The sequence below is a fragment of the Micropterus dolomieu genome, linkage group LG14, assembly GCF_021292245.1.
Source record: "Micropterus dolomieu isolate WLL.071019.BEF.003 ecotype Adirondacks linkage group LG14, ASM2129224v1, whole genome shotgun sequence".
Classification (NCBI taxonomy): Eukaryota; Metazoa; Chordata; class Actinopteri; order Centrarchiformes; family Centrarchidae; genus Micropterus; species Micropterus dolomieu.
Genome location: NC_060163.1, coordinates 2170977 through 2188559, shown reverse-complemented (window position 1 = coordinate 2188559; position 17583 = coordinate 2170977). Strand labels below are relative to the sequence as shown.

Here is a 17583-nt window from a genome sequence, read left to right as displayed (position 1 = left end):
GGGTTAGGTTTAGTCTCAGAGAAGGGAAGATAATTAAGTCAGAGAAGATATTTTTTTCTTCTATTTTGCATACATTTAAATCATCTAGCAAATAATAATGATTGAATGGATTAAACTGGTTATCATGCTCTCCATAATAATGTTAGTTTACCCCCCCCCAAAAATCTACATGCATAAAAACCAGATGAATAAATATTTTTATTATGCTATGATGTAAAAATGTTTGACAAAAAATTCTAATTACCAGTTTTTTCAATCTTTATAAAGGCTCTGTCTTTTACTGTGTTATCTTTGATTAGGGCTGTAACGGTTCTAAAACCGAGACCGAAATTGCCACACAAAAGTCCTACGGTCTCGTGTTGCGAAATCGAGAGACAGAACCGCGACGCACCCGCTTATTGGACCGTTGAGCTCTCATTAAAACAGTGCAACTGTGGCGGCGGCGGCCGGTGGAGGGTGGGCTTGCAGCGGTGTATATCTATTTTTATTGAAAGTAGATTATTGTAGCAATTTTCCACCTGATTTCAGTGTTTATTTATGAACCAAAGCGTAGCTCAAAAATCAAGGTCTGAATAGAACCGTGGATTTGGTGCATCGTTACACCCCTATCTTCGATTGATGATCACTTCTAACATCTTTTTAAGGTTAAGTCTTAAGATAAGTAAGATTTAGTGGCATCTATTGCAAACTGACACCAACAATATAGTCTAAATGAAGTTTATACAAACATTTACAAGGGAAACACAGTGATTATGGGCCCTTGCTTACATCTGGTCCACGGTCAGATTATGGTACTTTGATAGGGGAAAAAAATATAAATAGATAAATAATTTGATAGCGGTGCTGAAATACATCTCAGTTACTCACATAATCACTTCCTCTTTAGTGGTTTTGCCTGCAAAATAAAAGCGCGAGAAAAGTTTTTGCAGCAATGCTTTATTTCGAATTGATTAGAGAGCTTTTACTTTGAAAAGTTTTGAACGACATTAAACGGAGTCTGTTGCCTGCTTGACACTAGGGCTGTCGCGATTACCGCAAAATTGAAATACCGCGCTATTGGTCAAGCCTACTGCAGAGGATGGCAAGCGCCGCAGCACATGCTTTATTGTGAGCATGTTAAACAGTCGCTTCATAATCAAGTTTGTTGAAGAGGGGGGGAAAAATTCTCCTAACATGGAATTAAACACGCAACCTTCTAGGTGAGAGTCTTGCGATTTACCGACTGAGCTAACCAATCACCCAACATTCAGTTTAAATATTATTCCTTATATTCTCACCCACCATCCGATGGATAGAAAAATTGCTCCACTGCTAAACTTATTTGCCGACCCATTCAGTGTATACGTATTCAACGGTTAAGTAGATAGAAATGGCTCATTCTAAGGTAATAAAAACAGTTCATTATGTAAGGGTTTTATACACCACTGAAAACAGAATTTCTGTCCTGAGTAGTGTCTGCAGTCTTCCTCACAAGCTGCAGTCTTCCTCACAAGCTGCATTCTGCCCCGAAAACCTCCACCAAGAAGGCAGGGCAGTTTGTATGTTACCTTAGAGGCAAAATCCAATCAATTAAAAACAGTCAATCAATCAATCGTTCTTGCTTGTATTGCAACGGTTAAATGCTTTGAGTGCCCGGGTATAACTGGAAGCGACATTTTGATAAACTCACAGCTTTTCCTATTTGGATTTTGGCAGTTGGACAAAAACAGGATATTGAGGGGGAGGGGGATCTGTTCCTTTATCCACAGAGGAAATTACACCCCTGGGGTGCATGTGTTTGTGTTGAGCATGTTTAGCATCTCACACTGACAATATGCGCTCTGAACTGCACACTCTACCTGCTTTGTGTACGATGGCCTCTCTGAGGATCTTATCACAGGGAACCATCACACCTAGGTCGATCACTCTAAAAGACAAGAAACATTACACACACACACACACACACACACACACACACAGTGCCATTAAACAGCAGTAATAGTGTTGGGATGGTGCCCAGGGTCCAGCCACAAATCAAGATTGCCACTTATCTCCAGTGGTGCAACACTGTGGCCTGTGGGGGATCAAAAGGCAATGTGCAGTGAACTGGTTAATTCTCTGAAGTGTTTAGTTAGCTACTGTCAGTGCCACTGAATACATTCACCTAAGAGGCCAGCAGCAGATTATGTGCTGCTAGTGTTCAACATACCCACTGTTTCTGTTTCTTTTCGTTACCTAAACCTAATAGATGCTCTTTAAGTCAACCCAGGGTTTCCTAATCCAGCCATGAGCGTGTTCACATAAAAGGGCCGGTGTTTGCAGCAGATGACCAATCACAAACATGGACAAGTCTACTGGCAGCAGAGCGACATATTTGACAAACCGTGAGGGACTAAAGAACAGAATATGTACTGTATGATGGGGCCAAATGTATGAAGTAAGAAGTGAACCACCAGCTTAGGACTGAAAAATGAGGGTTAAACCTGAATTGACCTCGCTGACCTCACATTCTGCTTCGTAGTTCAGGCCTCTGGGCTTCTACATGGAGGTTGCTGCTGTTTGATCGCACACTAAAAAACTGCAGACTTATAAAATGCTGCTTTCTGACTGTTTTGAAAAAAATGTCAATTCCAGTCAACAACATATTTCATGTTATTTACAATGCATTGTGAGTCAGCTGACACACTAAATATAATGGGAGGGTGTGGTAGAAAAAGAACCAATAGCTCAGCAGATCATTGAAGATGTACTGTAAACTTTTAGCAGCAAGCCGGTTTTACCTGAAGTTGTTGCAACCCAGCACCACACCTACGATGTTCTTGCCAATATCATGGACGTCTCCCTTCACTGTAGCAAGAACTATGGTGCCCTGATAAGGATCCTGCAGACAAAGAAGAAAACATTAGAGGAAGTGAGGGACGAGAGAACAGAATATTTTAGCTTGTTGTAAAGCTCCTCTCTGCCCTTTATCATTCTTTTTCTTTCTGATTTTAGGAACTGTGACTATTTCAGCTCACTTACTGTAAAGATGTCCTGAACCAATTTGTGGGATTAGGATTTGGGAAAATCCAGGAATTTTTGACAGATCGTATTGGCTTTAAGAAACCAATCCAGTTTCGATCTTTGGTTGGTTTGACCAAGTAAGCCATTTGTCAACAATGCCCACTTTGTACTTCATTACATCACTGAACAGCTCCCGAATTGTTTGCCTCATCTTTCCGTGTCATTTTGAAGGTGAACCACACCTCTAAATCACTGCTAATGGCTGAAACCTGCATTTGAATTTTAGTATTTTGTTTATGCTCAAGATGAATATAATGAACTCCATGGATATAATACACATTTTAGAAACACACTATATATATATATATTTATGTTATATATTCTTAATGCAGCTGTATAACAAATTGTTTTAATCATATATCATCAAATATGATTTTTAAAAATGAAATAAAATAAATATTGGATTAAGTCATTGTATCAACAGATACCAAATGCAATGACTTTGATCCAACAATGTGATCTGGACATCCCTTTAATGAGTTTTAAAGGTTTAAACTTAAAAATGGTCAGCTTCTTTTGACACATACCATTACTCATATCTTTTGTAAAAGGTTTCATGCTTCTGTCAGCAAAGGTTTGACCTTTGAGTATAGTGTAACCTTTGGTACGAATCAGTCAGCTGATTCACTTCATCATACTTCAAACATTTGACAACAGGACCTCCCATAGTGGTTTACATTTGGATCTGTAATGTATGTATAAAAAAAAAAAAAAAAAAAAAAAGAATCTGGTCGTGCAGTCCAGCTTGCTAAAACAAGTCATTATTTTTGACCCTCTCTCTGTGAAAGGTATTTGGGGATACCTTGAAATAAAAACTATATACATGTATGTACCTGCACTGTTGGAGATTTAACATAGATACACTCAGTTCAGTTAGTATTGTGACGTCACATAGTTAGGTCTACAGTGAAAAAAATCTTAGGGTAATACCTAGTTGTATTAACATGCAACTAAATGCATCCATATTAAGTTGAGACTGACCACTTCCTCAGTTGACCCAGATGATGCCATCGACTCTTCTCTCTCCTTCTCCATGAAAGGAATCAGGTAGCCCACCGCCTTCTTCATCACACGAGCCGACTTGATCACCTGCAAAAACATACAAGGACTAGAAGTTCTGTTACTGTTTCATATAAGGGCTGAACATTGGTTGCAAACAAAGATGTATTCTTAAGTCTATAGAATATGATGTGTAGGCCAAGACATCTCTGCAGCACAACAATAATTTCAAATGGCATTTGGACAGCCACTTTGCCATTATGTAATATGTTATGTATTCATTTGACGTTAGGGGTGCAACAACTAATCAACCTAGTGACAAAAATCGATTAAATTCATTGCCAACGAATTTAATAAATCGATTCGTTCATGACGTCATCGGGCCGTAACAACACCGTCAGCTTAATGGACTAAAGTGATGTGAACAGTAAAGTTACTAAAACATCAACGCTGCAGTAACACCTTCACCACCTAAAACCTCCAGAGTGTGGCAGCATTTCACTCTTCACTCAGCCAAAAAGGTTGTTAACTGCAGCGTCTGCAAAGCGAGCTAGCTTCCCATTAAAGCTGTGTTACTTCACGTTATGAGCTGTAACGTTTTCTATACAGTTTGCTTTGGACAATTTGATTGATTTTTAATGGCGCTGAGAGTAGCACATTTATGATACACAACGGCTGCGTTCACATTCCAGATGTGCCCTGACTTTACAATCATAAACGATGCATCGCTCATGGCGACGTTCCCAGCTGCAGAACGTGTTGCCGCCAAGTGCACAAGATTAGAAAACACTGGACAATTTCATACTTTCTAAAGAAGAGAAAACGGTTCTCCTGTCAATGCGTGAGGCGGCGGCTAATCTGCCCCAAACTCCCTTAAAAAAAAATCTGAGTTTTGTGAGTTGTTGAGTTAGGGGGAAATATACACTGCTCAAAAAACATAAAGAGAACACTAAAATAACACATTCTAGATCTGAATGAATGAAATCATAATCATCAAAATTAAATACTCCTTTCTTTACATAGCTGAATGTGCTGACAACAAAATCACACACAAATTATCAATGGAAATCAAATTTATCAACCCATGGAGGTCTGGATTTGGATTCACTCAAAATCAAAGTGGAAAAGCACACTAATGGTTGTGTTAGTTATGGCTGCATGAAAGCTTCTTCTTCGTGAGTTGTCTTAAAATCAAGCCTTCATGGCAGACAGTGAAAGTGATACTGCCCCCAGTACTTCCTGTAGTGCATTGCAGTTAGAAATAAACAACCAGAAATGTTCTGAAGAAGAAGATCGCTACCTCTCCCTTAAACAGCCTCTCTGTAACGACAGGTCGACAATGAAATTTCACGTCAACAAATTTTTATAGCCGACGTCGTCAATTACGTCGACTAATCGTTGCAGCCCTATTGCGGAGCAAGGACCACAAAAGATTCCAAAATGAGCAGCCATCCTACCTGTGGCAGGAACATCTTCCCAGCTCCAAAGAGATCTCCCACCACCTTCATGCCGTTCATCAGAGGGCCCTCAATGATGTGAAGGGGTCGAGTGTAGCGGTCAACATTAGCCCGACACTCCTCCACATCCTCCACCACATACTTGTCTATTCCCTGACAGCGACAACACAGGATGGAGCATAACAGGAGAAAAGAAAAAAAAAAAAATGAAAACCTGAAATGAACAGGCAAACTGTTAATAGGGCAAACTGTTTGCTAAATGCTTTTAGATTAAAAAAAAAAAAAACAAACATGTCTATCAGTGTTTACTTTGAAAGTTAAAAACAAGGTGAAAATAGGCTTAAAAATCCTACAAATCCTACAAAAAAATCACTGCCCATTGTAAGACCTGTTCATTCACGGTCTGCAGGGGACACTTTAAACTTATCTGCTCCTTTAAAAAACAAACATTATAAATCATTATTCATAGGCTGGAAACAAGACTGGGATGTTACATAATGGTTTAAGTCAATGTGCACACTTTAACATGTCTCGACAGGTTTTGGTGTTGCAACTTTTCAAGATCAGAGCCACAACAGTGCATCAGCAGTGTTAGAAACTTGCCATTTATAAATTCTGGCCCGTTCTACCAAGCCCCAAGAATGCCAGTGAATATCTTTACGAAAGAGGAAGACTTTTGTTGAATTCAGCTGATGGGACTCTGACTTATTAGAGGCTGTTAATGTTTTTTGTTAAAATCAATAAGTGAGATGTGTGTTTCTGTGAAAATATTTCAGACTATGTCCACAATAAGCCAGCTAAACATGAAAATTGTCTGGTAAAAACAAAGCTGAGTATCTGGTCAAAAGAGGGACAGAAACAGCCTGGTTAGTCTTAGCTAAACCGACATGTACTTACTAGTCATTTACACATTATTTCATTCCTGTTGTCAGTATAAACTAACAATTTCATAGCAGCTGAAAAACGCTACCTGTTGACAGGTGAACAGATAATCCTGTTCTGTTGAGTCACTGCCCAAATCACCGTTTTACAATAGCAAGGTCGTCGCATAAAATAAATACAAATCCATCTTAATGACAACTGCAGGCCTAATGTGTGATGTACATACCCAGTGATCATTTAAACGATCATTTTACCTTAATTAGAGCGTACTCCAACCTTTCCTCCACACTTCCTTCTCTCCACTCATCCGTCTGAACAACCTTCTTCCCTCCTTTCACATTGTTCTGTAAAGACGATGAGTAGGTCAACATCTGCTAGCCAGACTAAAGCAACCACATGGCTTATTATTTGTATGTACTGTATGTGCGTGTACCTGTGCGTAGGCCAGTAGTTTCTCAGTAGCATCAGGATCTCTGTTCCAGATGATGTTTTCACACAGTAACAGCAGCTCTTTATCTATGTCATCATAGACTGGCAGGTTCCCAGCATTCACTATCCCCATATCCATACCATCCTAAGACAGACAGTGTGTGGTTGTGTTAGAAGTAGAAACCCCGTCAGGGTCTCTTCTCATTGGACTGGTATTACAGAGAGATCTCAGAAGATTTAGAAATTTTATCAATGTTTTGCATGGTGCATTTTCATGGGACAAACAGTGTGAGAGCTTCACATTTGTTGTTAGGAATGTGGTCATGCAGATAGATAAGGTTTTGTATGCCCAGGTTTGAGAACTCTGCTGATTAGACTAATGCTACCACTCCAATACAATCAAGGTGAATGCAAGGTGTGACAGTTGTGCGTTTACCCTGATAGCGTGGTAGAGAAATGCTCCATGCATAGCTTCTCTGATGGCCTCCATCCCTCGGAAGGAGAAGGACAGGTTGGACAGTCCTCCACTTACCCTGGCTCTTGGTAATGTCTCCTACACACACACACACAAACAATGTATGATGCAGTCTAAACTGGCATTCAAGTTTCAGTTCAATAGTACAATATAACTTCTGTGTTATTACAATATGCAATAACTTCAGGTAATTACTTGGGGTCAGGTCACAAGTCAGCAGGAAGTTTAAAGAAATAATCTTGAAGATTTAAATAAATGTCTGTTAAGTCACTTTCCGCAGTATTATGAACTGGGCGTCTGTGTAACCAACTCCTGTCACCATGCCCCACTGTTCGCACACTCGTGCTGTTTGCAGCATAAAATCACAGAATGGTCTGAAAAAGCTAATTGTAGCCAGACTTCTTTATTAAAACGACAATAGCTTGTTTTGCTGCCCCCAGAACAATGTGTAGTATTACACTACACTTGCTGTTACCACCAGTAATCACAGGTGTCACCAAACCAAAGGGTTAAGTGTCTTGCTCAGGGACACACTGCTGGATGTGACGCGGTGGGATTCGAATTCTTCCACACAAAAGTCATGCGTCTTATCCACTGCGCGATCCCCACCTTGCATTACCTTGATAAGTTTGGTGGCTCTCATGAAGTTCACGGCATACTCGTTGTGTTCCTCCATGCCTGTACCGATGGTGAGGATGTTGGGGTCAAAGATGATGTCGTTGGGGTCAAATCCCACTTTGTTGACCAGCAGCTTGTAGGCCCGAGTGCAGATCTCCACTTTACGCTCTGTGTCTGTGGCCTTCAGAGGACATCAGACATGTCAGCAAACATGAGTGTCCATGTCCATTTGTGTAAGAGTGTGTGTGTGTGTGCATGCTTCACCTGTCCCTCCTCATCGAAGGCCATGACCACCACAGCAGCTCCGTAGCGCTTCACAGTGGCAGCTCTGAGCAGGAACTCCTCCTCTCCCTCCTTCAGACTGATACTGTTGACTATACACTTCCCTTGACAGCATTTCAACCCCGCCTCAATCACTGAGAAGTTAGAGGAGTCAATACACAGAGGAACCTGGGGAGCAGAAAGAGAGGCTCAACGCCCTTTTCTGATTTACTGAGCAGGTTCATTTATTGTTTCGTTATTAATAGCACCATATGCTAAATTGGAATGGAAAATATAATAAAAGGAAAATAAAATGTACGCTCACAACCAAATGTGATTAATTAATACTGTAAAATCCCCAAGACCAGAGAGAAAACTATTTTAGTATTTTTTTAAACTATTTTATTTGAAATGACAAATTTGTAAACTGCAAAAAGTTTACAAGGTCCACACACAAGTTACGACTAAGAGTCTACAGCCATGCTAGCAGCTCTGTGAGGCTGTAGTTAAGCACAGCAGTGCTTTGAGCTGCTTGAGACACTCCCATCTCCAGAGCCACACTGCTGGCATGGCTATAGAACCTCAACTGTTGTCTCTTACCGTCACAATTTGCAATGTGGGAGAAATTTATTTCAGCAATAACTTCATATCATTTTGCAATATCGCCAATATAATAAGGAAACATGGCCAAAACTCTTATTGAGAATTTGTATGTGTTCATTTCCACTGCCTTTAAAGCTCCTACCCGGGAGATGTCTGGTTCAGAAGCAATGAAGTTACAAAATCGGGTCATAGCTGTTGGCCCCTCCAGCATCCCCTCATCCATGTTTATGTCCAGGACCTGGGCCCCCATCTCCACCTGGGCCTTAGCAATGCTTAGAGCCTCCTGGACAACAAACATAGGAGCACATCCAAATAAACATATGCACAACCTAAAATTCATGATTTGACTGCAAATTCTAAAAATGTGAAAAGACATAATAGAAATACTTATAACTTCTATAAGAAAAATCATTTTACTGAACATCTGTCTCACCTCATAGTTTCCTGCCATGATCAGTTTGGCAAACTTGCGTGATCCAGCCACATTGCAGCGCTCGCCAATGTTGACAAAGTTGGTGTAAGGGCCGATCCTGAATGGCTCTAACCCTAGAAATGAGAAAGACATTTTATGACATTGACATCCTGCATTTCAGCACCACTGTTTGATTTCAAAAAATAAAAACATGAACTCCTATGCCTGGGATTTCAATTGGTTTATATGTTTGAAACATATTTTGCAGTTTCCCCAGGAGAAGGGGTGTACCATAAACTCTTAAATAAAAACTAGTATTCAAATACTGCCCGGGGTTTGTTGTGCACATAAACGTTGTTAATGAACACTAAAAACATTGAGGAGGGTGGAATTACCTGTATCATGAGTACCAGGACTGTATTCACAAATAAATCCTCTCTCTCCTTGTTTCAGTAAATCTGAATTTCCTGCATACGTTCCATATTAAAATCCTACCAGGAAAGGCGGGGATAATAACCTCTGAGCTGCTGGAAGGGTTTTCTTGACATTAACTCAACAATGAGGAAGGATAAAGAAAAACTCTAGTTTGACTAAACAAAAAGCATTAACTCAAGGTCCACTTGCAAGCTTTTTCTGTAGCTTTTAACAACATTGTATGTTCTTCCTCAGTAAACGGAGTCTTAGTAAATCTGCATAATGAATACAGATATTATTTCACGGAGCAAACGGTCCATTGAGGACGATAGTGGTCCTGAAAAAGCGAGAGAGTTAATCTACTTTTTTTTTTGCTTTATTTATATTTGATAATACGGACATGAGAACATGGAGGCTTCAACCAAAAAAATTAAATGTGGCTGAAAATGTGAAAACTGAAGGCCTGTTTTCAAATAACAGGTTAATTCTGTAGTTGAGGTCAATAAATAAAACACTATTTGAGAACTGACTGCATCCACAATTAATTAGTTTATATTTATTAACCACAACAACCTAGATCAGACATCAAAGTCTCACTGAAAATGAGAAGACATTCTTCACAGATGGTAACAGGAGGTTTTAATACCTGAGAGCAGCAAGTAGTCTTGATAAAGATCACCAGCAGGAACTCTTGGCTGGCAGTGTTTGACTACTTCAGATATGGCTCTGTATGAGGAGGAAGGGAAAATATTTTTAAATGTTCAAAACTGCATGAAATGTAATACAAACACTTAATGGTCAGAAACATGACAGTGACCTGATGTGTCCTGGAGTGGTCCCACAACAGCCTCCCACAATATTCACAAGCCCATCCAGAGCAAACTCCTGCAGACAAAAGTTAAGATAAAAATGTAGCTGGAGCAATGATGGACACATTTTCCTATATTTGAATTTAACTACTGGATTAAACCTGGATGGTCTCTTGAGACCAATATCTTTTTCAAGATAGGTCTGGTAAAAAAAAAGAGGCGGCAACTGTCACAGCACAGAACCAACACATACACACACACACACAGCAAAAAAGAAAAGCTGACAAAAGCATTTCATGATGTTTATGACTTTTACGTTTAATCATTCAAAGTGAAGAATAGTTCAAAATATGTGGAAATACGCTTATTAGCATTCATCATGAGTGCGAGACGTCTGTCTATCCATCTATCTAATGTCTGCATGTTGGTAGAATAAACACATTAGATATGACATGCTAATCTATGAGGTATGCAAAGGGTATTTTGATACTCTGGACAGAGCCAGAGTACAAAAAGGCTAGCTATTCCCCCTGATTCTATCTATATGCTAAGCCAGGCAAACCTTGTCCTGACTCCAGATCTGTACTTAACACACAGGCATTAGATTTATCAAGTCAGCAATCTTTCACTCTTAACACATGAACATATTCCCCACAGTATTTAATGTTTTCTGGTGCATTTTCTCCAGGAACTAAAAGTACTTGCTTAGTTTTGACTATTTTTGTGGCATTGTGCCTTTATTGGGTAGTTTAGAGCGGAGAGATCGACAGGAAACAATGGGAAAGAAAGACGGGGCATGACATGATGGCAGAGTGTCTGATGTTGGTAAGAATTCTGGGGATTAACACGGTACGCTACAATATAAAATTGGTGAAATATTTTGTTTTTAAATATATTTGCTAAAAATGAGGTGCAAGAACATCACAAGCAGAAAAAGTCAACTAACACAACGTTCCCAACATGTCTGACATAAACAGGAAATTATAAGACTTACAGTAGGGAACTGCTTCCTTGTTGCTAGGATTTTGCAGGAACCTAAGGGCCAAGATATTCTCTGGGACTGATGAAGTTAAACATCATCCTCAGAGAAAGAATAAAATATAAAGAATATAAAGAATAAAATATAACCTTTAAATTGGAAGCTGTAACTTGTGGAGTCTCATCATATCCTCCAAATGTGTTGGGAAGACCTGCCAGAAACAAGATAGGCAAAAACAGAGATCACAACATCACGACATCATTACATCATCGCTGGTGGTCTGACACATGATGCAACATAAATTAGGCTAGAGGTCAGTGTTTACTTAGAAAAACAACAAGATCATTTACAGTGTGTTAACATGTTCATAACTAAACCTCCCTTCAATAGATCTCTGGTCATTACTGTGGCTGCAGTTTGTGTTGGTGGTGGTGTATTCCGGGATTGAATTATATTGAAAGCTGTTTTCTAATACCCTGAAATAAACAAATTCCCCTGAAACCAATAAATGTTTTTAAATTAAAACCTATTTATTTTTTAACTATACTGATTCATTTATATTTACATTTATTTATTTATTTATTTATTTATGTATTACCTCATATATTTATTTCAGGATTTATTTGATGGGAATATTTATTTATTTAACACTGATTTAAATATATGGAATGGTTATATACCTTCTGTAACAAGTCAGACTTGAGCAGAGGAGCTGAAACCTTTTTTACAACTGTATATTTGGTTGTAAAATTTGGATTTAAGCCCTGAGTGCTTTATGGTAAAGGTCAACAACGAACTGTGCTGAAGAACTGTAGTTGTATAGACTGAGTGTGGGTTACCTGCATTGGGATAACAGATAATGAAAGCTGTGGTGCTTTTTCCTATGGCCTCAATGAACGGCCTCATCTCTGTCGCCCCCAAGGCACAGTTCAGACCAATACTGCAACAGAGAGAAACAAAACCAGTAAGAAACTGCACTGTACACCAATCCTCACTCTCATGGTTTAGTCACAGTAAGTGTAGTAATGTGTGATGTAATGTGTGTACAGTAACTCACCACAGAGGTTTAGCATGAGACACGCTCACTACAAAGGCTTCTCCTGTCTGACCGGACAGAGTTCGTCCACTCCTGTCAACGATGGTCCCTGAGATCTATGCGATGAGTAGGAAAAGACATTTAAATAGAGAACGCATTGATCATTGCTTCAACTGAGATGGTGGGCAAGAATTTTCTTTCTGATAAGACACCTGTTTCATAGGTGTCTTCTAAACCACACAAGGATACAGTGAAATTTGGGGAAATTGTTTGAACATAATGAAACATACTACAGGAATTTTTACATTACTGCATTTGCTCATGTGCTAACCACAAAACTCAACTACAACCACTCTACCCCATGCATTAGCTGTTAACAGAAAATACAGAAACAGAAAAGAGATTATCAATAAAATATCAAAGACATACTAATATAGGTTTTCTTTCGTAGCCCTTTTCAAACAGCAGGTCTATGGCAAACAAGGCAGCCTGTAGAAGGAAGCATACATTGGTAGAGACATCAATGCCTGTACATACAACATCAGGTTAATTAATCTTGAAACAGGAACTTAGATTTATAGCATGTCCACAGAACATTTTAAAATTGACAAACACTCCAGATGTGCTTGGATCATTCTGCAGTACAAAGACAAAAATCAGTATGCTCAAATGGTAACAGGCCTTCGTAGAGAACCAGTAACTGCCATCTCAGCTTTTGACATGACCAGGGGCCGCCTTAAGCATCTGGGGGCCGGTTTCAAGAGCTAATAAGGGGCCCTACCCCATTAATAATGGACCAGAAAAATAACAAATGCAGAGCACGACTTTCATCACGAATCACCCAATTTTAGAAAACATTTGTGTACATGAACATATTTATTTATATCTGAGACCGTTCATTTGCTGTTAGAATATTCTAGCATAAAGTATTATGAAAACCAATCCCACGCTTAGGAAAATGAACCATAGTATTACTACAGTATATTTAGTAGTTTCTGTAGTTGTTTTTTTAAACACTTATAGAATATGTTATAGTAAATGCCTTAAAAAAAAAAAAACATACAGAAAACACTACAGTAATACTATATTATATATACATACACACAATATAGTCTAACTGTAGTATTTTCCTGAAAAACTTTAGTAATACAACAGGAAACATTATAGCAATACAATATAAATTCTATAACTTTACCTTAAATCAACAACCAACTCAATAGTATTAATATGGTAAAACTAATATTACTATTTTTTTTTCATTTTTTTTTTACAGTATATATATAGTATATAGTGTTTTTTGGCAGTAAGTAGGGGTGCTGCAACCCCCTCAGCACCTGTACTTCCTGTGTCGATGTCTCTACACACTGAGTGAAATAAGTAGGGCCACCTAGTTTATTTCAAAAGTGGGTGAATTACTCAATTGCTGCATGTCAGTCAGGGCCATTTGGTGGGCGGGGCCCGTTTCAATCGAAACAGGTGAAACATAGCTAAGGCCGCCTCTGGACATGACTGATTTATTGTGGTTAATCTACTTTTAAATCACATATTTAAATGTATTAAAAGTCTTTCTTTAGTTGCAACATTAGAAGTATAAAAGTGCATTAAATTATTTAATTAAATAATATCTCTTCCAGGGTCCCAGTCAGCCTCAACTCTTCAAACTTCAGCTTCAGTTAGTGCTTTCAAGTTAAATCAACAGACGTGTTTAAAAGTAAGAGCTACCTTAGCATTGGCAGTGTCAAAGATGGTTTCAACCAGTAGGATGTCGGCTCCTCCATCTAATAAACCTCTGACCTGCTCTGAGTAGGCTTCTACAAGCTCATCAAATGCTGGGGAAAACACACACACAAACACATTACAGGGAATATTATTCCATGCTGTATATTGCATTGCTATGATATTTGCATTATTCATTATTATTATTTGCACCTGTACATTTCCTACTGTGACATGTCAAAATAGCTGCTGTGAAAGACAGTGTATTCTTAGCTGGACCTCCATAAGAGTGCTCACCCTGAGTTTCTTCACATTATTGACACTGTCAAAGAGGAGTTCATTTAACTATTTGTTTATCATTATGGTTGTTATTAGTGGTGGTGCTGTAATGAACTGAATTAAATGCAAGGTGTTTTCTCATTGTTTGCCCCCTCTTGGCCCCTTTACAGTGTCCAAAAATGCACAAAGACAAAAAAGCTGTTATGTCATCTTACTGATGTTCCTGAAGTCTGGTTTCTCCACAGACGGGGATACAGACAGGGTTTTATTGGTGGGACCCACTGCCCCAGCCACGTAGCGTTTACAACCTGATAACGCACACACAGATTACAGTTAATGTTACACACATGCGAAATTCCCAGAGAGTCGGAGATTGTACATTTATCTTCTTGATAAATGCAGCTGTAATGCTAAAAATTCGGCTAACCCGTTTGTTTGGTGACTTCGTCGGCTGCCCTCCTCGCCAGCTCCGCTGACGCCTTGTTAAGGCGGTAAGCCTGCACAAACACGAGTGATCATTTTAAAGAAGGCAGGTAAGCTGGTGACAAACCACCAAATCACATTGAAACTATGGCCACACAGTATAAATTCAGGAATACTATTAAGAGAACTTCCCTAAGCCTTCAACAAATAAGTCAATTACAATTAAAGTAGCAACAATACTTTTCCTAAAGTGATAAACTGAAGCAGTCATGTAAAGCACCAGACCACTTTTTTCGGATATATCCGAGCATTTTTTTTGTTGTTTCCACCACTTTTGTAGTTTAAAGTGATAACAGCAAGGTCACAGAAGAGTGTACAGCTCTGTGTAGAAACGGGGGTAGGTCTACTTCTAAGAAGTGTCTTCATCGCTGGTTAATTAGTTACCATCCGTCATCTGTGCTTGACCTTTGTTTCTACTACCACGTAAGTGCATGAGTTGTCCAAACTGGTCTAGTAGGGTCAGACATAATACCATGTGTTCCAGTCCATAGTCTGCCTGGGCAGTGGAAGTGCTGCTGAATGTGTTGGTCTCTATGATGTCAGCTCCAGCCAGCAGGTACTCCTTTAAACACAGAATCCAAAGGTTATGCACTGGGGACAACGTGCAGTTCATGGTAGTTCGCAGTGAGGCTTGGGGGTTATCCAGAGGCCTAGGATATTATTCATTATTCATATTTGTCAAATGCTTTTCTGCAGTGATCAAACGAACTTCCATTCACTTTGTATTGTTTTGGTGGCAGAAATCTCAGACACAGACATTTAACTCACAACACATAAAACTGAAATGATATCGCTAAGGGTAAGTGGAGTAAATCAGTCTGTGACTCTTCACTTTTTCCTCATTGGGTGAACTACCTTGTGTATATTGTAGATGATATCGGGCTGTGTGATACTGAGAAGGTCATTGTTGCCCTTCAGTAGAAGATGATGCCCTTTAAACTCGTCCCCCCTGAAATCTTCCTCTTCAAGCTTATGCTGCTGGATCATGGTTCCCATACCACCGTCCAGGACCATGATCTTTTGCTGCAGCACAGCTCGCAGCTCGGACTCTAGTGGACATCTGCACCCTGGAAAGAAAATAAAAAGGATCCAGGATGGCTAACTTGCAAATACATTTACAATAAGACAAATGTTTCAAACAAAAAAAACAAGCAGCTGGCAAAATGCATCCTTTCTGACATTAGTTGATTCTGATTGGAGTCAAATGCTACTTCATTAAATTTTGTCTATCGGAACAAAAGACACCATGAATATCACATTTTTATTATTCAATCGTGGCTGTAAGATAAACTGTGATTTTATATTAGAGCTGCAACAATAAGTCGATTACTCGATTAGTCGGTCGAAAGAAAATGAATGGACAAGTATTTCGATAATCAATTAATCGTTTCAGCCATTTTTTAAGCAAAAATGTGAAAATTTTGCTGGTTTCATCTTTGAAATTGAGGAATTGCTGCTATTCTTTGTCATTTATGATAGTACATGATACTTTGGGTTTTGAACTGAAACAATTTCGAGAAGTCACTTTTGGAAGCTTGTGATGAGCATTTTTCAAATTTTGACATTTTATAGACTTAACGATTAGTCGAATAATCGTGAAAATAGTCGGCAGATTAGTTGACAATGAAAATAATCATTAGCCGCAGCCCTATTTTATATTAATGTTTATTCTCTATTCTTCTTCTTGTCTTGGTCTAGTTCATCCAATGGTAACCTGAGCAGGGAAATAAACATTCAGCAGCAACTTTTACTTGACCATTTACAAAGCAACTACATTTATACTAAACATTTCCTGGAAATGATCATTTGGAAACTTTTTAAAGGAAATGAGGGCAGAAATTCAGAAAAAACATCACATCCACCTCCGACATGTACATAATAATAATAATTGTGATAATAATAATTTACTCCTGCATCCTTTGCGCTCTTCATTGCACTATTGTCTCAATCCGTCTATACTGTTTTTGTTTATATTGTGTTCTTTATAGTGTAGCCTGTGTCTGATTTTATCTTATTTTATAATTGTATTATTGTATGAGTAAGCACATCGTGAGCCATGTACAATCCTGAGTCAATGCCCTCGTATGTGTACACATACCTGGCAAATAAAGCTGAAATAAAGCGATACAGAAGTATCTGCAGTTGCACCACCATACTGCAGAGCAGCTTCTTTCCTCAGGCTGAGAGACTTAAATTCGTCCTCCGCACTGCACCATGCCGAATAGTTTATTTCTGAGATTTTATATTTAAACATCCATCTACTGTATAACGTGCAAAATGAAAATTGTTAGTTGCAACTCTTTTATGACAAAATGCTTCCCATTGTGGGGAAATTTTTGAATAGAGAAATAAACTTTCAGGTACTCTCTGCTCAGCGACCACTTGTTGTTTTCGTAAAGCCTTCACTGGCTCTGAAGTACTGATCAAGCGTGGCTTTTTTGTATTCTTGGGGTCCATTTTGAGGTGAAGGCAAAACTATGACCGAGTCCCCCCCTTGAAAGCCGAAGAGAGCCAACCATGTACTAAATACAGAGCTGTCAGATGGTCGGTGTGCAGACCTCAAGCGATCCAGCTGGTGCTGCTACAACAGCGTGCACTCTCATATTGTATAACTTACTAACATTGCTGGAATGAATGTTCTATCATAGCCAACTCTACAAAAATGAACTGCCACATACGGTTACATGTT

The 17583-nt window shown here is 39.0% G+C and overlaps 1 protein-coding gene across 1 annotated transcript in view; it reads right to left on the bottom strand.

Moving 5' to 3' along the window:
* Nucleotides 1–17583, bottom strand: part of mtr (5-methyltetrahydrofolate-homocysteine methyltransferase) — a 39683-nt gene that overhangs the window by 21772 nt on the left and 328 nt on the right. The window contains exons 2-23 of the mRNA XM_046069191.1: nucleotides 15750–15961; nucleotides 15367–15456; nucleotides 14839–14908; nucleotides 14627–14719; nucleotides 14139–14245; nucleotides 12846–12905; nucleotides 12438–12532; nucleotides 12220–12320; nucleotides 11530–11591; nucleotides 10410–10477; nucleotides 10239–10318; nucleotides 9200–9312; nucleotides 8909–9049; nucleotides 8167–8352; nucleotides 7904–8083; nucleotides 7246–7362; nucleotides 6814–6954; nucleotides 6635–6724; nucleotides 5499–5651; nucleotides 4024–4131; nucleotides 2760–2860; nucleotides 1839–1906 (exon numbers count right to left, since the gene is read on the bottom strand). Coding sequence (XP_045925147.1) covers nucleotides 1839–1906; nucleotides 2760–2860; nucleotides 4024–4131; nucleotides 5499–5651; nucleotides 6635–6724; nucleotides 6814–6954; nucleotides 7246–7362; nucleotides 7904–8083; nucleotides 8167–8352; nucleotides 8909–9049; nucleotides 9200–9312; nucleotides 10239–10318; nucleotides 10410–10477; nucleotides 11530–11591; nucleotides 12220–12320; nucleotides 12438–12532; nucleotides 12846–12905; nucleotides 14139–14245; nucleotides 14627–14719; nucleotides 14839–14908; nucleotides 15367–15456; nucleotides 15750–15961 — 2436 coding nt within the window. The remainder of the gene's footprint in view (nucleotides 1–1838; nucleotides 1907–2759; nucleotides 2861–4023; nucleotides 4132–5498; nucleotides 5652–6634; nucleotides 6725–6813; nucleotides 6955–7245; nucleotides 7363–7903; nucleotides 8084–8166; nucleotides 8353–8908; nucleotides 9050–9199; nucleotides 9313–10238; nucleotides 10319–10409; nucleotides 10478–11529; nucleotides 11592–12219; nucleotides 12321–12437; nucleotides 12533–12845; nucleotides 12906–14138; nucleotides 14246–14626; nucleotides 14720–14838; nucleotides 14909–15366; nucleotides 15457–15749; nucleotides 15962–17583) is intronic.